General features: G+C 36.3%; 1 protein-coding gene across 3 annotated transcripts in view; it reads right to left on the bottom strand.

Moving 5' to 3' along the window:
* The window catches only part of GTF2H2 (General transcription factor IIH subunit 2), an 85793-nt gene that overhangs the window by 18923 nt on the left and 44856 nt on the right, over positions 1 to 22014 (bottom strand). For 2 of the 3 annotated variants that reach the window (XM_051212619.1, XM_051212620.1), the window contains 6 exons: positions 20169 to 20274; positions 18161 to 18266; positions 12364 to 12536; positions 9584 to 9660; positions 6101 to 6131; positions 1317 to 1374 (listed from right to left, as the gene is read on the bottom strand). In XM_051212619.1, the coding sequence (XP_051072809.1) occupies positions 1317 to 1374; positions 6101 to 6131; positions 9584 to 9660; positions 12364 to 12536; positions 18161 to 18266; positions 20169 to 20274 (551 nt within the window). Of the gene's footprint in view, positions 1 to 110; positions 1274 to 1316; positions 1375 to 6100; positions 6132 to 9583; positions 9661 to 12363; positions 12537 to 18160; positions 18267 to 20168; positions 20275 to 22014 lie in introns of those variants that run through there. The other variant, XM_051212621.1, reaches the window with a different exon arrangement.

Below are 22014 nucleotides of genomic sequence, written 5' to 3' on the forward strand. Positions count from 1 at the left end.
TAAACAATAAGGATAATGAATGAAGAGCTATCTTTTTGATTTCAGAGTTTATAATACTGTACCTATTATACTGTCTAGATATTTAAATATTTTCCCTATTTTTAAGTTATTTAAAATACCTTACAATCTATCATCATCATACAACAATGTAAAACTTAAGCGAAAACTCAAAAAGGATTGGATGTCAGATCTGTCCCCAAATGACCCGGTATGGCCGAGAGTGGGAAGAGTCAGCTCCCCCACTCCAAATGCTCTCACAAGACCACGTGCATACAACCACTGACAAGGAAGTCCTACTCACTGCCTTCTCGCGGTATTACTGTTGTTTACGAAATTGAGAAGACGGAAAGCGAATGTCCAACACTTTGACGGGGTTGGTGGACATGGAGAGTCCACCTAGGGGAGTTGGAAAACCCTGATTCAAAACCAATGCTCCATATGGGCTCCAGTATCCTGAGTGAACAAATGGTGTATGAGCCAATCGTTGGTCACTGGTTACCATAGGACTGCATCTCCTTACGATTCTCCACTACCTTGTGGATCAGACCTTCAGGTCGAAGGCTCCAGGTGTGGCCCCGTAAGTAAACCACCTGCTTCTGTTTAGGCACCCGGGCAGTATCACAGCCCTCACATAAATCTAATAAGATTTGTGTGTTGCATATGTATTTGGTGCCTTCTTGCACCAATATCTATGTGTTTAAATAAATAAATGATATATGGTGATAATTGTTGTAGATTGTTTACTGTATATTATACTAAGGTTCAAACAATCGATTATTAAGTTTTTGATTAAGATCATAAACCGATTAATGTTACACTATCATTGAAAACCTGGAAGCACTGGACGGTCGTTTCATTTTATTGTGGGACTGCTCACCAGTGCACATCCATGATCCCGCTCGCCGGATTCAAACCCAGAGCCTTCAGTCTCGCGCGCGAACACTTAACCACTAGACCACTGAGTCTGTTATAGGGGTATTATACTTTGGAAAAGTAGCTAGCAGAGAAATTCATCATAGATATTTCGCTCATAGTTGAACTCATTAATAAAACGTATGATTCAGATGTTCATTAAAAATGAGAAACATCTTAGGTTCAAACTACAAGTCACACTAATACACAACATTATAAGGTATCATTCAGAGATTGAGAATAGTTTAATGAATCTACAACTAAGTTCATTTTCAAACGTATGAGATGATGATAGTACGTATGAGAAAAATTACAATTCAGTCAGCTGATCAATCGAATTTCATTGTGAATCATAAATCATCTAATAAATTAATAGAAAACAATTAATATCGGTTAACACTTACCACATACAACGTTTAACAGCGAAACGATCAAGATCAAAAGTTTCAGAATGTGGGAAGCCTAAATTAATAATAAACAAAACAAAGTATAATACAGAATGAATGTGTATTATTTTTTCATTATCAAAATTGCTGGATTATTAAACTATTAATATACATATATACAAAACTCCACCTGGAGTCCCTCCGGGGGCTACTGCCGGTCCCAAGCCCGAGTAAAGAAGGAGGGTTGAGCATGAGGTTAGCGTCCCCATCCCGTAGAAAACTAACTCGCTAAAAAAACGCTAACTAGAAAAAACTATTCAAACCATTTTAACTCTGCCCAGGGACTCAGAAGGTCTTCATTTAGAAGAATTATGACGCCTCATGATGAAAGCCGAATTCCTTCGGAAGTTACGAGGCCGATGCTCGTTCTGACAACCAGAGCAACCATTTATTTAGGTACATGGAACGTTCGTACAATGTGGGAGACCGGGAGAGCCTTCCAAATTGCTGCAGAAATGAGAAGATACAACCTAGAGTTACTTGGGATCAGTGAAACACATTGGACACAAGTTGGACAACAACGACTAACTACAGGAGAGCTCCTGTTATACTCCGGCTATGAAGATGAAAATGCACCACATACACAAGGAGTTGCGTTGATGCTGTCCAAACAAGCATATTATGCACTTATAGGATGGGAATCTCATGGACCAAAGATCATCAAAGCCTCCTTCAAAACAAAGAATGAGGGCATTTCTATGAACATCATCCAATGCTATGTGCCTACCAACTACTACAATGAAGACGCTAAAGATCAATTCTACGATAGGCTACAGTCAATCATCGAGAAGTGCCCAACAAAGGACCTGACTATTCTGATGGGAGATTTCAATGCCAAGGTTGGAACGGACAACACTGGGTATGAAGACATCATGGGACGACACGGACTGGGAGAAAGGAACGAAAATTGTGAGAGATTTGCAAATCTATGTGCCTTCAATAAACTGGTCATAGGCTGCACCATATTCCCACATAAACGAGTACACAAAACCACGTGGACTTCACCGGATCACTACACACAAAACCAAATCGACCATATCTGCATCAACAAAACGTTCAGGAGGACGATGGAAGACGTGAGAACCAAGAGAGGAGCTGATATAGCATCAGATCATCACTTGCTGGTCGCCAAGATGAAATTGAAACTCAAGAAGCACTGGACAATGGGGCGGACAACATCAAAAAAGTTCAATACAGCATTTCTTCAGGATACTAAAAAACTCAACAAATTCAAGATAGTCCTCAGCAATAAGTTCCAGGCCTTTCTTGATCTACTCAATGGAGAAGGAACTACTCTGGAGAGAAACAGGAAGGGGATCAAAGAGGCAATCACTTCAACATGTCATGAGGTCCTGGGCCACAAGAAGCACCATCAAAAGGAATGGATCACTGTTGATACACTGGATAAGAGTCAAGAAAGGAGGAACAAGAAGGCAGCAATCAATACCAGTCGAACAAGAGCAGAAAAAGCCAAGGCACAAGCTGAATACACAGAAGTAAACAAACAAGTGAAAAGGAGCATCAGAACCGACAAACGTAAATATGTGGAAGATTTAGCAACCAGAACGACCAGTGAAAAGCAAGGAAGGCGAGTAATCACCAACATTGAAGAGCAACAAAACAGGTGGGTAGAACACTTCAAAGAACTCTCGAACCGACCAGCCCCACTGAACCCACCCAACATAGAAGCAGCACCCACGGACCTCCCAACCGATGTTCGCCCACCAACATTTGAAGAGATAAGCATGTCCATCAGACAAATCAAGAGTGGCAAAGCAGCGAGACCGGACAACAATTAATTGAATGGAATTCATCACTCTACATCAACTTCATTGACTACGAAAAGGCATTTGATGGCGTGGACAGAAAAACACTATGGAAACTTCTTCGACACTACGGCGTGACTCAGAAGATAGTCAATATCATACGGAATTCCTATGATGGATTAAAGTGCAAAATTGTGCATGGAGGACAGTTGACAAACTCGTTCGAGGTGAAGACCGGTGTTAGACAAGGTTGCTTACTCTCACCCTTTATCTTTCTCCTGGTGATCGACTGGATCATGAAGACGTCAACATCTGAAGGGAAGCACGGGATACAATGGACATCTAGGATGCAGTTGGACGATCTAGACTTCGCAGATGATCTGGCCCTTCTATCCCAAACGCAACAACAAATGCAGGAGAAGACAAACAGTGTGGCAGCAGCCTCAGCAGCAGTAGGTCTCAATATACACAAAGGGAAAAGCAAGCACCAATCCAATCAAAATTGACGGAGAAGATTTGGAAGATGTAAAAACCTTTACATATCTGGGCAGCATCATTGATGAACAGGGTGGGTCTGATGAAGATGTGAAGGCGCGGATCAGCAAAGCAAGAGAAGCATATTTACAACTGAGGAACATCTGGAATTCAAAGCAACTGTCAACCAACACCAAGGTCCGGATTTTCAATACAAATGTCAAGACAGTTCTACTGTATGGGGTGGAAACCTAGAGAACTACGAAATCCATCATCCAGAAAATACAGGTGTTTATTAACAGTTGTCTACACAAAATACTTCAGATCCGTTGGCCGGACACTATTAGCAACAACGTACTATGGGAGAGAACAAACCAGATTCCAGCGGAGGAAGAAATTAGGAAGAAGCGCTGGAAGTGGATACGACACACATTGAGGAAAGCACCCAACTGCGTCACAAGACAAGCCCTCACATGGAATCCTCAAGGCCAAAGGAAAAGAGGGAGACCAAAGAACACATTACGCCGGGAAATGGAAATAGACATGAGAAAAATGAACAAGAGTTGGATGGAACTAGAAAAGAAGGCCCAGAACAGAGTGGGTTGGAGAATGCTGGTCTGCGGCCTATGCTCCATTAGGAGTAACGGGCGTAAGTAAGTAAGATATATACAAGATTAAATATAAGCTCAATCAACGTATGAATTTAGAATACCTAAATGACATAGTTCTGATTGATGAAGATGCTGATGAAATGTAGAGTCTTTTAGTTTTTGATGGAGTTTCGTTCTCTGAGCTGGATGGTTTGGTCGTGGAGTTTTCATCGTCCTTCTGAACGATATCATCAGCACAAGCTTCGGATAGATACACAGAAGTCTATCCGAAGTCTGTGCTGATGATGTCGTTCAGCAAAACGATGAAAGCTCCACGACCGAACCACCCAGCTCAGAGAACAAAACTCCATCAAAATCATCCACCTGAGCTACAAATCTTCACCATCTCAGAGTCTTTTAGTATTTGAATCTCTACGGCGGAAGGAATATATTATACACATAGTCTTTGATGATAAATACTAAGATCTATGAAATTTAACTTTTCAGTTGATTTATAACACCACAGTATAGATCTGCAAAAAAAATTACTGCTGCTATGAATGGATACACACTTGATTAATGAATTGGACATAATACATTTTTTTTTAAAATCTACCTCACTCCTTTAAATTCATGAGGCGAAGTATGGTGGATGTAATGGCACTGTTAACCATTAACCCATTTATTAATATTAAAGATTTTAACTCAAAACCTTATACAAAATACGTGATACTTGTTCAGAATAATGATGAGTTATATCATCAACATAACTATGATATAATTGTTTTATCTAATTAGGTATACATACATAGAAACCATTTTTACATAAAAGTATCTCTTCATTTCTGCAGTAATTTGGAGGACTCTTCCGGTCTCCCACATTGTACAAGCATTCCATGTACCTAAATTATTGATTACTCTGGTTGTCAGAAAGGGTATCAGCCTCGTGACTTCCGAAGGAACTCGACTTTCATCATAAGACGTCATAACTCTTCTAAATGAAGACCTTCTAACTCCCAGAGTAGATTTTAAATGGTTCGAATTACATTTCCTAGTTAACACTAACTTCATGCCCAACCCTCCACTTTTACCCGGGCTTGGCACTGACAGTAACCCCAGAAAGGCTCTAGGCAGGGTTGTACATAAAAATACTTTGATGTAAATTACTTCCTACAAACAAGATTTCTGTGATGACAATAAAAGGTGTTCTGGACTCAACTGGCTGGGCGAGACAGGAAGCAGGATCGATAAGTACTCTAGACTGCTCGTACTTGTTTTATGCGTCATTGGTTCGGTCGATAATTCATTGTTGTCTAATTGGCGGTATCATAACTTTATACATTAACAGGGCACACAGGCCACAAGTTATAACACTTTTAAAGTAGCATACAACATGAACTAACGTAAACTCAACATCCATTGGCCAGATATCATCAGTAACAACCTTTTCTGGGAGAGAACAAACCAACTTCCAGCTGAAGAAGAAATTAGGAAAAGATGATGGAAATGGATAGGACATACATTACGCAAATCGTCAAACTGCATCACGAGGCAAGCCCTAACCTGGAGTCCTGAAGGGAAGCGGACAAGAGGAAGGCCAAAGAACACATTACGTCGGGAAATAGAAGCAGATATGAAAAGGATGAATAACAGCTGGAAGAAGCTGGAAAGGATTGCCCAGAACAGGGTTGGATGGAGAATGCTGGTGAGCGGCCTATGCTCCTTCACGAGGAGTAACAGGCGTAAGTAAGTATTGGATGAATTCAACAGACTTAACCAGTCAATATTGTTCAATGAATCTGTACATTAAATATTGCATTGTCATGTTCATTCATCATTCATCAATTATAAGGTGATATATTGTTATAAAACATACAAAAAATAATCATAATAATCAAATAATAAAACTAACCCATTCGAATTAGATTAGCTTCAGTTTCAATCTTTTAAAGTAAATAAAAATAAACAAACAAAACCAGTTATAATAATTACAACAGATAAACACCAGTGAATATTTCATTATATATATAACTAGTTTATGAATAGTTCGATTGAGTAACATATTAAATCGTTAAAAAGAGTTACACAATATTGTTAAAACAATGAAATGAAGAATTTTTTTGAAAATATGGGGCGGAAACCTACAGAATTACGAAATCCATCATCCAGAAAATACAGGTGTTTATTAACAGTTGTCTACGCAAAATACTTCAGATCCGTTGGCCGGACACTATTAGCAACAACGTACTGTGGGAGAGAACAAACCAAATTCCAGCGGAGGAGGAAATCAGGAAGAAGCGCTGGAAGTGGATACGACACACATTGAGGAAAGCACCCAACTGTGTCACAAGGCAAGTCCTCACATGAAATCCTCGGTGGATAGATGCTCGGAAACTCATCCTGTCTAGCTTAGAAGACACAGAGGAGCGGAGACAGCTTAAGCGTAGGTTGATTAAAAGACTACGTAGTGATCGTGAGCATTAGTGGGCAGCAAAAGAAGAACAGATGGAAAAGGCAACTGATATAGGTAACAGTAGAGAACTTTATAGATTTATCAAGGAAATGGGTATTAAAAATATTGCTGTTAGTGACACTATCTCAGTAAAAATGGGACCATTATTCACTGTGAATAAAGGAGTTTGGAACGATTGGCAGAACATTTTAGGAAACAGTTCAACTGACTGTTGTGACTTGAAGTTGGGTCGATTTATACCCCGTGCCAATTGTTGCGTCCTTGACTCAAAAGATTAGAGAGCAGTGTACTATAGATCGAATCAGTGACACGTAAAACACGTACGAACGACCTAGTGTCCTGATTGGTCCCGCCTCCCTGTCTAGCCCAGCCAGTTCAGTCCAGAACACAAGTCACAACCTCTGAGATAGGAATCGTTATATTTCAAACATGCTCTGTTTGTATACCAATCAAACATACCACATCGTACCATAAAATAGAAAACAACATTTTGTACAATATTTAACAAGTGAACAAATATCGATCAATAGGAAGTGTCCACTTAAAGTCCAAGGACATCATTAGACTTAACATGATAATGATTGGTATATTCCTCTGCATCCCAAACACTGACCTTCAGCCACACTTCAGTTACCCACTATCTCCAAGTCAGCTGAATGGAGAACTGATGTAAGTCCTGTCATTGAAAGGCATACCAAAGAAGTACATTAAGCTTGTACAGAATATCTACTCGAAAACTTCTGGTCGAGTCAGAGCTTATGGCGAGCTGTCATCTGAATTGATTACTTGAAGTGGTGTTCGTTAAGGTTGTCCGCTTTCTTCACTATTATTTAAATTTGTCATAGATATGGTTTTACAGATCAAACTTTTATCGTCTGACTTCCCAGGAGTTGATTTTTTACTGCGCTTGATTGGCTTTCGCCAACTTGGGCCACTTGTGTAGGCAAAATATCCTCCGCCAACCAAAGGGGAAGTTTACTACATAGCAGTTCTATTCATTCTACTTCGAGGATGTGAAACATGGCCATTAAAAGTTGAGGATATTCGTAAGTTACTAGTATTCGATCATAGGTGTCTTCGGAGCATCGCTCGTGTATTTAGGGACCACGGAGTAAGCAATGTCTAGGTTAGGAATAGAGTACTGAAATCAATTGATGAGGTAATAAATCTTCGTCATCTGAGGTACTTATTTATTTACAACAATCTGCCCAATGCTTAATTTATTCGAAATTATCAAGTCAAACCTTGGTAATGATACCTACAAACTTATTTGTTTAGTCTGGTTGGCATTTTTCAGCAAGATTTTTTTCTACAGGTGATCGACCCCATGTCCAACCCTCCAATATTACCCGGGCCTTGGACTGGCAGTAACTCCAAAAGAGCTACAGCTGGAGTTATCATCTGAGGTGGTTGGGATATATGTTGCGTAAGCCCAGTTCCTCATAAGTTTTTTTTGTTTTTATTTCGTTAACTTATATTTTCGCTTAGAGTCGTATCTTTGATGCCTAATCTTTCCTATTACCACTGATACTGTTACTACCTCTGCTACTCTGGGATTTGATCTGACAGTTTTATATCTCTTTGTTAACGGGGTATGACAACTCGAACCGACCAACATACGTACAGGTTCTATGTTGTGACTGACTGATTAACAGTTATTAAGAGACTCATAAACAAGTTGGCTTTCAATAATGTCACAATGTAAACTCATATAATCGCATAGATTATACGTAGTGTACTATACTGTTAAACATCATGGTTGTGTTCTTATTAGATTTTACGTCTTTTACACTCCATAAATCGATTGAGATTAAAAGATTAGAAAAGTTGAACTTTTGTATACAGTGACCTCATACATACACAAACACACGTCATTACCATGGTGAATATTTACCTTTTTATAACCTGAATAAGTTGGACTCAATGTATACAATATAGATACAAACTATTTCAACATAATAATTAAACAATCTTTGTTTTGCATTCTTTAATATTAACAACAGTAAAATACAAACTCATGTAGATAAGTCCATGCACCCTGAATACATAAGAGAAATGGCAAGTAACGCGTTAACGTTCGAAACGATAGGTACTGTGTTGGGATCTTAATGTGAATACAAATACAGGAGTTTATGAATATCCAAATGACAAGTACCAAAAATATTATGAAATACGAGTCCCGGATTCTACTACTGGTTACAATTCAATTGTATTACAGCTTGTGACTAAATGGAGATATCTAAGCAAATACCTCAGGATGCACATATGTTAACAGAGACTTATAAAAGATTTAACATTGAATATCAACAACCGGAAATTGCGAAACCTTCAAAATAACCATTAGTTCAACGTTATAATGTCTATGTTGCACAAGTAGGAAGCATATAATATGTCAGTATGCCTTGACCTTAATGTTGATTGAGTTATATCCACCAAATCGTAACGTAACCACTAAACTTAAATAACTCGACAGCACGTACACTGTTTTTAATGTTAGGTGCTTGGAAACAGTCAGGAGGAGGAAATCGTTAATCTAACTTACATGTTAGTTGGTACTCACCAAAAAGAATTACCTGAATTATTGGGTGGACTGGTTGGCCGTCATGTATTAAAACTAAGGTATATTCGAGGCATTATCACTAAGTTATTCAGGCTGAGACAAACTTTCTAATATGTAAGTCTGATTTCTATCTTCTCTGTTTTTATTGCATTGGAATATATTCAGTTGGTCGACCAGTGGTTTATAATTACCATCAATCGACGTTAGGTTATCAGTCCCGATCGCCTACTTCAGTTACCCTAATGGTATGAATAGATCAATTGTTCCGTCATAAAAATAATGGCTAAAAATTCGACAGATAAATAAAGATTCAACAAATGTAGACCCTTGGATAAATACATATATGCAATTACAAAACTTACAGCAGCCACTGGAGGTGGCACTAAATCTTTCAAAACATTTTTCAAGTGTAATTCATCCATAATAACATGAAATGTTCCTGGTGTAAACCATATTGAAAGACAAAAATTAACAGAAAGAATTTAGACAAACTATAATAATAATAATAATAATAATAATAATAATAATAATAATAATAATAATAGACTGCCATAACTGTAGGACTGAAAATTAATAGGTAAACATGACGCTTCAGGATGATTTGAAAGAAAGACTTTTCTATGAGGTTTTGATTCACGAGTAAAAGTTGTTAACTGCTTATTTACAACACATCACAATCATAAATGGAGTGTCTTGGTAGATATTGTTGTCCATGTCCCGTTCCGAAAGTACTTCTCAAAGCTGTGTATACAAATCTACACTTGACGGTCTGCACCAATGGTTGGCAAAGTTGGTAGTAGTGTGTTGAATGTCCTCAAATTCATAGGTTGTTTTATATTTCAGACTATACTCTCCGACCTTGCTTTTTTTAAGTATTTCTCTCATCAGTTTGAAAATCCCCATAGGATATTCAAAAATGAAGAATATTTGAACGAACAATTGTTTTAAATAACTTCATCCTCAGGCTGTACAGGCTGTACGTCCATAATTATGTTAATTTACAAAGGTCAAAATAAGGCATTTATTAATGAATTTGACAAGGTTTTATGTTAAAACGGTGTACATGTATATATTCCTCTTATGTTCAGATTTTCATTTATTTGCCTCTTCAACAATAAAAACTCCCCGATAAACTTTACATTTCTTATTACTTATCTTTTCCCATAATTAGTTCTTTAACCTATCAAGCTGTGTTACATTTGCTTGTGTATTATTAGTAACTTCTAAGTTATACTAGTCCATGTAAATAAACTTTAAACAAATGCTTCCCATCAGTAACTGCTGAGGATTCAATCTAAGCTGTTATATTGATGTAGTGGTTGGGTTTGCATATATTGATGACCAAAACGAGCTATATTGACTACAAAACTTAGTGAGACTATAATTTATGGACGAAACAATTAGGTATAAGATAACAGGTCTAGGATTTTTGCGCGAAATTCACTCATTTGTTCAGATAAATAGAGTTTTGGCATTATAGATTATGTCAGTTCGTGATGTAAACTCAAAATCTAATTCTTAACCTTAATCATCAACCGTAAATCATTATTCTCATTCTTCACATAGGTTTACAACCCTCATTTGGTCCTAATTATTAGGTGGACACTCTCAAGGTCAGTCTAGCGTCGCTCAAAGGTCTCTGTAAATTATAGTCTCACTGAACCCTTTTTGTTTAGATTCTACTATACCAGTTAATGAGCTTAAAGCAATAACTAAAGGTCCGATGACAAAGTCGTACTGCTGGCTGTACTATGTTTTAACGGCAGCAAAGTGTTCCCTTCAAACAACCAGCACCTACGCCGAGAGTGCTTTCTCGTAATGGAAGAAAGGTATTCGAATCATTCGGACTAAAAATAGCACACCTTTTATTACCCTACAGATTTCCATCGGTAGCTGTAAGGCCTTTTGAAGTACGGAACCATTAAAACAAAAACTTCCCACAAAAATACCATCGGACCAGCCTCAGACAGTTTTACCTTGGAAGCTGCGGTCAGGCTCTCAGATCGTCAAGAGATTAACCCAGTTTCATCTACAAGTCCCTAAAGAAGTGTATACCCATAATGTGAGCAAAAGGAAAGTGATAATAACCCCTATACCTCTAACAATGCTTGGTGACAGGACTAGAGTGGAGCTATATTATGCTAGATGTCCCAGATTAATGTAACCACTGATAGTGACTGATTACAATAATAACCTAAGCTGATCGAATGAAACACTGGAAACATTGTATCCTAAAAAATACCACAGCCATCCCTATCTAACAGATCTATGGAAGAATTTGTAATGCTTGGAAAATGTATAAAGCTAATAGTAAAAATGTGAACAGCCCATCCCAGCAGTTGTCTTTCGAATTCTGTCTTTAGGCTTGGAGATAAAAAAGAAAGATTATCAATACTGTTTTTAACAGTACTGCTCTCAATAACGCTTAAGTTTGTTATGTTCACCATATTGTCAAGTACTCTTTTATCGCTTTATTTTATTGTCTCGCAGTCATTGGTAAAGAGTATCAACTCCAGAAGCGGTTGCCTATAAATTATAAGATTAAATGAAACAGTACAACCTCTCAAGGATAAGAATACATACACACCGTTGTTCATTCATAATTTTTGTCTGTTCCCCTCCTTTTAGATGAAAAAGAGAGTCAAAAATGAAATCTATCATGAATATAAATTCACTTAGTGTTGTTTTACATGTATCTTCCCATTGTTGTTTAGGACTGTAATTGATCAGTTTCTTGTTGGTATATGTGCATCCTGTGCGGATTGCCTCGATATAGCATTGAGTCACAAGCTTTTTAAGCAAAGATGGATAGTGGCTAACAGTGGAATACAGGACGCGCGTTTCGTCCTATTTGGGACTCGTCATCTGGACGTACCTGCATTCCAGAGTTGATATTTACTCCGGGACTCGAAACCAGTACCGTTCGCTTCAAACGCCATCGCGTTATCCACTTATCTATCTGGGAAGAAACGCGCGTCCTGGATTCCACTGCTAACCACTATCCATCATTATAATGAATATATTCATATAAAAAGAAGTTTTATAAGCTTTGCCAGGTTAGTTCCAAATACATTCATAAGTCAACATAATATAAAGATAAATAACTTGTTTAGTATAATTTCAAAACAAAATTATAACTTACCTTGTGTAAATTGAGCAAGTGCACGATAAACAAATACTTCCACAGCTAATGATATAACAGAACAACGTATTCTATTTGATGATAAACTTTTAATAGTTTGATGAATATCACTTGGATCACATGTAGTTAAACTAGCCATTAATACTACAATTTCATTATGATGAATTGTATATCTGTTATTAACATAATAGATAGATAAATAAATTCATTTTTTTAAACTATGGGATAACATCATTTGGAAAAGTGAAGAATTTAAATGTTTCAAATGAAGAATGAAGAGGTGGCTTAGTGATTAAGGCAATCGACTTTCAGTCACTAAGTCACAAAGTCTGTGTAGTATTATTAGTCTTCTTATTTATCGAGTAACATGAAGTCAACTACATTAATCTATACTAAACAAATGAATTGGGGGATGAAACAGATGTATGTTACATTTTAGTTGATAGCCAGTTAGTTTAAAGTTGACTGCCAGTGAACTAAAATGAAACAACAAATGGCGGTACTTCTGCGTTGGCGTTTTAAGAAAGTTATTACAGTTATGAACAACATTCTGAAAGCCTATTTTAAGCAGTCAAGGAGCACGACATTACCATCACTTATATCAATGCAAGCAAACAACTATGAACAACAATATTTTAAATTCAGATTTCGAAGGATATCAGAGAATTTCTAGACGCATTGTATTCAGTAAAATTCAAAATTAATAACCATGGCGATATAGATCTAATCTATCAATAAGTATTCAAAGGCTGACTGAACAAAATAATCAAAAGGAGACACGATTAAAACAGAACAAGAGTCGACAACCAGTTCTTGATAAAGTCATTATAACAGTATTTGTGAAATAATTTAAAACGCTTGGCTTTACTTGATGGCTTTACTCATCAAGAACTATAGTAGAAGTTTCGAAACTAAACTGTTCAGTTCCGAGAACGAATAATGTTACTCATTTGTCACGCACAGGTTTATAAGACAATTTTGAAATCACACATAGGACTTGACGGAAAACGTTACTACTTAGTTCCTTAAACCAAAACAAATGGGTAGAAGTTCAGAACCAGAACCCAGTTGTTGAAAGCTGAATATTCTCACGACAACTTCACATACCTTGGATTTGTGTTCGACAAAACCAAGACATAGTTTAAATTCGCTAATTTGTTTTTTACTGCAGAGAAGTTCGTTCCACTCTAATTGGTGACCATAAAATCAGGTATTCGTAGGTTGTCAGTATTTTGCCTTCAGAGCATTTATCCGAGTATGTTCAGATCACCGAGTTAACAGTGCTAAGGTTAAATACAGAGTACTAGGTAAAAATTGAAAGTCGGTTGATGAGATGGTGAATCTTCACCGATTGAGGTTGCTGATGCATGTATTGAGCAATCTCAACTATGGTCTATTTTGATGAGCAGTTTGTTGGGATGAACGTAAGCTGGAGACAAACTATGTACGTACAAGCAAGGACGTGGTCTCAGTTCATGAAATCTCCGACCGTTGTTGCTACCTTGAAGTGGTGATCGGTCTTGCCTATCGCGATGAACCAATCGAGCTATACCGGCTGGAACAACCGTTCCCCAAGATCCTACCATGCCAGACAGGTCGGTTGAAGAACGGCAAGACGAAAAGTAGCAAACCCAAGGTCTGAGGACGAAGTCGTACAGCTCAATGTACAGAGGTGCGACGGCAGCAAGGTGTTTCCGCCATACAACCAGCATAACAGCAGTCCTGCCTTCCCACAAGGAGGGGTGGGTTTAGCAAAGGTCGACCCTAAAAATGCACACCTTGCCATATCTCACGGATATCCGTCTCCGGCAGTAAAGTCTCAACAAATACGGAGGTAACACGAAAATTACCCACAAAAAGGTCATGTGTGACCGACCTCAAGTATTTGTCCCTTGGGTACTGCGGTCACACTCACAGGTTACTAAGACCACCTCTAATCCAATTTCCTTTTCAGGTACCTCCAGGTGAACCCTTCCACCTCTAACTGCACTCAAGACCACTGTATTCATAATCAACCTATTCAACCCATGTAATCAATTACCATAGAACTGAAACACGTTAGCAGATGTAAGCTATCTGGTTGAGGCTCTAATGATTATTGAAACCAGTAGTTGGATTTATTGGATAATATGACTTAGAGCAAGATGTAATGGTCTAGATAAATTCACTCCATCTTCATTTCGACTATAAATTTTAAACTTTTTTTATTCATTCTTTCTTGCATTAACATTGTTTCGTTTAGACGTTTTCTATTGCTATGCTTGTCTTCCGATTCCAAACCAAAATTTTTATCAACCGACATTTCCAACTACCACCACTCCAACTCTCTCTACTTAAATGATATTACAATTCTTGATCGGGAAATTCTTTTTTTGCGTGTGTGTGTGTGTGTGTGTGTGTGTGTGTGTTAAGCACTTTTATATCTAAGTACCAATGAATGAGATAAAATTAAAAAAACAGAAGAAAACATAGTTCCCATCCCTACCATAAATACTGTTTCTTTCATTCTCCCCCTCTCTCTCTCTCTCTTTTTCGCATGATATGATGGGCTAATTTTGTAACATGATAAATGTACGAAAAAAAGAAATGATCCGAGAAAAAAATGGATAGTTTTCGTTATTTTAGCCTATATCAAATTTAATTTATGCTCTTATCCCCTTCATCAAAGGATAAATATGTTATATCATATTTTATCTAAAATACAATCACCACATAAAATATTGATTCAATTGTACAAAACGAACGATACAATTACAGAATGGAATGAATGAAACATAAATATGAATTTTGTGTTGAACATTTATAATTGCAAATAATTTTCATAAGCCTATTTAACTTTTGAGCAATGAATTGAAGTTGATAAGCTGTTCTTAATCAGTCTTATAATGAGTGCTAACCAAACATATTTATCACGGTGTAGGTACTAGAAGTAGTGTGGTGTATGTTGCAAAACGTGGCCACCAAGAGTAAAAGACACTCGTAAGCTACTAGTATTTGACCACATATGTCTTAGAAATATTGCTCGCATCTGCTCGGATCACCGGTTAAGTAATAGTAAGGTTAGAAGAAGGGTATTAAGGAATGATGGTAAATCAGTCGATGAAGTTGTGAATCACCAAAGACTGAGATGGTTGGGCCACGTATTACGCATGTACAACCACCAACTATCACGACGGGCAATGCTAACTAATGTTGGAAATGGATGGAAGAAAGTTAGGGGTGGCCAAGCCAAAACATGGCATCAGTCCATAAAGTCACTAACCTCTAGTCTTAGTCATGTTGGTAGATGCAGACTAGTTGGTTGGAGTCCATGTGACTCGTAACTAATGGATGGAGACTCTCAGTGACATGGCCCAGAATCGATCACAATGGCGTAGGTGTATACACTCTTTGTTCACCCTTAAACTAAGAGATTAAAACCGCTTCATATCTTTCTGCGTACTAATTCTTTCCTCCTGTACTATATCCTTATATGCAATCTTTCTTTTATATATTATCAACATTGAATTAACTACTTATATGAATCCTGTGTCCATGTTGTTGTGCTAATGAGGTAAGGCAACTTGGACCGATGCACATATGTACCTGGTCCTACGTTGTAGCTGATTAGCTGACTGAAAACAAGGCAACTATAGAAGGAGAAAGTAGGCACAGAAATTAATTTCGAGAATCTGACGCCCATTTCTACTTTCTGAATAAAAATATACCATTCTTCTGTGTTTGGTATTATTATACTAAGACTATTGAATGGAGAATGGATAGAAAAACACCGATGCGGTACTGATGTGCAATGAGAGTAAAGAGAATAAAATTGTTTATTGAGTAAGTCAATGATTGACACCCATATGAAGAAAAATAAAATTCAAGTCTTATCTTCAACTAGTAATAGAATACATACAGTGTGCATAAATTTGGTCATATAACTACTTGTGATATTTATCATTTATTCTATCTAATTTAGGAGACCGACTTATAATTAACTGAGTAAAAAGACTGAAAAGTACTTACATCAGGACAACAACAACACGAACAAAAAAAAAACGGAAAGCAAAAAACACAAACACATGGACTGAAATTTAAACAATATAACACTTTCTAGTTACAATCATTGACAAAATTCAATTTTAACAGTAATCAGTGACTCAATCATAAGTTTTATAAGATCAAAATATAATTAATACATTCGAAGTAACCTGACTAGTGACAATAACCGAGAAGTTTAAGAACTAATAATAGTTCGGATTATCATGGTGATCAGTCTTAGTTGCCAAAAGTGTATTCATCAGTGTGGATTGCCATGATAGAACCGTTATTTCGCCAGTTCATGTAATGTAGATGGAATGTGGTTAGCAGTGAAATCCAGAAAAAGCATTTCATCATATTTCGAATTTGTCAGCTCGATTTATCCTTTGAACAAGTGAGCAGCTGTCTGGATTCAGTAAAGAAGTGGATAATGACTTTGGTGTTTGGAGCGAAAGGTATTGGGTTCGAATTTCAAAGTGGATATCAACTCTAGCATGGAGGTACATCCAACCAACGAATCCCAATAGGAACAAAACAAAGGTATTCGATTCCACTGCTAGCCACATTTTATTTACTCTATATAAACCAAATTCAATAGTTGTTGACAGTTATAGACAAAATTTATTTGTAATGTAGTGAGAATTAATAAGATAATTGTCAGGTCCTGATAAGCATAATGAATGGTAACTTTGGGGTCCTTTTATGGACCAATACTATACGTATATTTTTTACTGTATAATTGTTAAATAACTAAACTATTCATATTCACATTCCTCTTATTATAAGCTTTATTTAGACCTCTGAACCATTATTATACGTTTTACCATTCTTGAATTATGCCCTGTCTATTAGTCACTGCCTCCCACATTCACAGCCACATTTGGCCAAATTTTTTACAAATGTTATTTTCTATTTTATGGTACGTTGTGGTCTGCTTGATTGGTATATAAACTCAGTATGTTTGAAATACGATTATTCATATCGCAGAGGCTTGGGTTGGTGTTCTGGACTTAATCGGCTGGGCAAGGCGTAGAGCACGACCAATCAGGACTCTAGGCTGCTCGTACGGGTTTTACTCGTCATTGATCCGAACGATAAGCCACTGCTCCCTAACTGGAGGTATCATTACGTTATATATTAACAGCGCACTCAGGCCACAAGTTATAACAATAATGTATATGGGAAGTAGGAATGACAGGCGAATGTAAAGTATGTCTGTCTGTATGTGTTCTACAACAGCATAGATTGAATACAGCTGTTATCTTATTAAAATGAAATACTCCTAAGCGTTTTTGGTACACCTTTATTGATGTTCAAAACTGGATATCAAATTAGCTTTCGTTAGGACAAATGTGTCATAAGCGGATGGATCGATAATGAATTTTTGTTATGTGTCAAACATATTTACATGGTGGTCAACATTGAAAGTTTTGTTCTATTTAAGACACGTCCGTTGGATTTACCCACAACATTACTTTTGATATTACCATTGCTACTTAAACACAATACTGTTCTATTGAAGTACTAATGCATCATATACTAAGCCATTGAGTCTCATTAACCACTAACTTGTTCATAGGACAAGGAACAATGAGAAATCATAGAGCTCTGTTCTTTTCCACCCAGTCACCGATATTAGGATTCAATACTTCACATTTTCTTAATCTCTACCAGGTTACGTGATAGTGCAAATATGTTTGAGTAACTTCTAAGTCAGTTGTTTAAATGCTAGATGTCAGAGATAAGAGTTACATTACATTTATTAACAACTTACTTTAATCTGGATTCAGCTAATAATAAAGCATTTTGTAAACTAGGTTCACCAATACAAGTACGTGTGTAAAGTGACTGCAAAGCGGAAAGATGTGGTCTAGGATTACCTACACACAAAATGATAGAATTCAAAAAACACAATAGGATTAACGCTTAAAGCAGTTAGAAATTTTTATAAATTCAACATTTGCCACTCAATATAAAAATGTCAACACAATACTGAACCCAAGGATAATCGAAAATTGAAGTAATTTCTTTTCTGCACTGTTCCCGAAATTGGTAATTAAGACCGCTGCCTCCCCCCCCAACAATTAGGAAAACAAAACCTAACTTATGATCGCTAAACTCCCTTTGTTTTATGTCCAAATTTACTTTGTAGCAATTAGTGATGAATAAATCTAAATAATTACGACTTTTACAAATATCATATTCAACAAATATCAAAACTGAATGAGTATGCAACAAAAATGGTTAGAATACAATGGAGCTAACACATCAAAAACTTCCCATAAAAATAGCAATATATGAACGGGCACAAGTATTTATACCCTAGGCTTTGTAGTCACCTTACCAGATCGTCACGGTAACCAGTAATTCAGTTTCTATTTCAGATCCCTTAAGAATAAATATCCTTCCATGATGTGGACAACATTAAGTGACAGTCACCCTCATACCCTCAACAGTACCCAAGATTACCAGGGTTAATAATAATACTATCATCTTGTTTCAAAAATAAAGTGGGTCATCACTTAAGCAAAACATCAGTAAGTTGTAATTAATGTACAGCTGGAGATCGGCCGAAACCGTTACAGCACATGAACGCTTCACGATGATCAAAATAAATATAAAAAAGGACAAAATATACGATGAAAAAATACAAGTGAATCCGTAGAATAAACTAACTGAAATAATATTTAAAGTGAACATCAAAGGTAAGGCGATAACTGCACTAATACAGTCGATTCTGAATCATGTCATATATTCTCTCCAATCATTGATCACGATCATTATGTGACCCTAGACCAAGGTTAGTGTATATCTTCCGTTTACATCCAATCATATAGTCAATTCCTTCATGAATTGATATCATATTTTCTTGACTTGATATTTTTCACAGACGTTTTTTCAAACTAATCCTACACTAACCAGCGTCACATGTTATGGTGTGGTGTATATAACTTATGTTGACAGATTTAGGTAGTATACAACAACAATCGGAAGTGGAATGCATAGTAACAGAGGATTGAGAATATCGAACTGAAGATAACAAGAACGTAAACAAGGAGTAATTGTAGTAACAACAGAAATGAAGGAGTGATGAATTCGGTAAGAGACAAATGATGGAAGATTTGTAAATGATGTATTCAATGTATCGTTTTAATATTTTACAAGGACACTAAGTAATTTGGCATTAAATAATAAATTAGTCTCCCCTAGCTGAGTTTTCATTCACTACAATGGTATTTGGTAGTAGTTGAATATGCTAAAATATACAAACACACTTTACAAACCACTTCGATTCAAACAAGAAAAGAATTTTGAACGAAATTGAAAAAGAAAATATTTTAGAAGTATAATTCATTTTAATAGTTGTAATCATGAGTAGATTAAAGCTAGACCATCACTATGGAAAACTTGAAAACACTGGACGGCCGTTTCGTCCTACTATGAGACTCTTCAGCAATGCTCATTCACAATCCAGTACACAGCCGTTCAGTACTTCCAGGTTTTCCATAATAGTTCAACTTTAATCAACTCATGAATTTAACTATTAAAATTACTACAATTTCCCTTTTCTGGTATAATTAATTGTTGAATATTAACGAATTAAAATATACAAGGGAAGTGTGGGCTAAATCAATCATCACAGTTATTATATCCCGATTTTTTTTAGAGTTAACAATCAAAGTGAAAAACACTTTTCCTCTTCTTTCATATTAAATGAAATCAATAACAATAAAAAGTAGAGACAAAACATAATTGTGTTTTTTTTACTTTCTTTCTCTAACCTGATAATTCTGTTAATCGTTCAGCTCTTCGATCTGAAGTAACAATAATACCTAATTGACTGATAGGATTTTGATCGAAATACTCTCGAACAAATGTACAAGCAGCCTAGATGAATTCCCCATAACAACAACAACAAAAAGAAAACAAACAAAACAAAAGATCTACAATGAAATCAAGTTACATAGAAATAATTTTTTGAAGGAAAGATATCAATAAAAATTCATTCGAATAAAGTAATTAGACAATTTCGAAACATTGTACAATTCTGCTCAACAACAGGTATGATCTACTTAAATTGTAGTTGATTTATTAAGTAATCAATTTCCAATTTGATATGGTTAACAGGTATGATTAAGAGAGTAATAGTTAATGATGTGAACAATTAGTTAAATCTGGGAGATGGTACTTTTAAAAGTATACTAAAGAGAACTAATATCTACATACTTATTGTGTAGCTATTTTGAGTATTTTTTGGCAAGGTTCTTTTTTACAGGATGAAGTTGTTAACCCGACGTCCACCTCTGCTCGTTTGTCTTAGCTTGGGACCGTTAGCAAACCTAGAAGGGTGCCAAGTAGAGCGTTAGCATACATTTCTTTATCAGACGTTGTATATTCTTCGATAATTATGATTTCGATTAATAACCTGAAGTTTAGACAAGATCGATGGATGACATCACATCAGTCACCGATATCATTTGAAATATAATTTTTTAAACATATTGTTTTCCATATAGTTGGCCCATCGCGCGCGAGACTGATAAGTCCTGGGTTCGAATCCCGCGAGACGGGGTCGTGAATGCGCACTACTGAAGAGTCTGACCAGGTTTTCCATGGTGGTCTAGCTCTAATCGACTCATGAATTCAACTATTGAAATTATTACATTCTCCACAAAACCGCTTGTGTTACTGTTAATCAATTATATGCTTATTATTCAGTCTTATATATACTTACTCATGTGTAAATTGTAATTTCTTATTTGTGAATAGTTGTGGTCATGTAATCGATGTGTATAACTGTTATATCAGGGTAAATATTAAGTTAAGTTGAGCTTTCGGAACAGTCCTACTTAGTTATAGTTTATATTTTTATTGTATAATTACTAAATACTTAATCTGTTGTATTTTGTATTACCCTAGTTGTAATCTTTCGTCTGTTGTGTTTTACCTTTCCTAAGTTATTGTTAACTCATTAAGGACCTATCATTCAATCTTCTTTCAGTTGTGACGTGGTTAGGATTTTACTTTAGATTATTGTATAAGTGATTTGTAAATTCGACCTATATAATCAAACGTTGTCTGCTTGCTAAGCAGTTCTGTATTCTGGCTATCAGGAAATCAAGTGAGGGAAATCGCATTCAGAACCAATAGTCATTTAGTGTTACTCTTACCTATGATCTCACATCTATCGTATCTTTGGTCGTTGTTATTAGATAGGCGGTCTAGAAGAACTAACCAGAACAACTGCTCTCCTGTCTTAAGTGCTGATCTCATGAATCCCAAATATGTTTCTTCATACCAACACATAAATAACGCTGTGAAATTGTTGAGTTAAAATGACAATACAATAACAGAAGGTGAATTTATTCGGTGTGTTCGTTTTCTTACTGGCCAGTACAGATAGAAAGAGCAGAGTGGGCCAATAGGAATCAGGATACTTGATCATCATTCAAATCCATCATGTCATCGGTTCAAAAGAGAGTCATTTGTTTATTAGACATAAGCTGAATTAATAATAAGGGGACTCTATGATAATAACCTCTTATTAGTAAGGATACATGCAAGTTAGGTTCATGACAATAGACATCTACATGTATAAAGTAATTGTGTGCAAAGGTATTTCCTAAA

The sequence above is a fragment of the Schistosoma haematobium genome, chromosome ZW (genome assembly GCF_000699445.3).
Source record: "Schistosoma haematobium chromosome ZW, whole genome shotgun sequence".
NCBI classification, from domain to species: domain Eukaryota; kingdom Metazoa; phylum Platyhelminthes; class Trematoda; order Strigeidida; family Schistosomatidae; genus Schistosoma; species Schistosoma haematobium.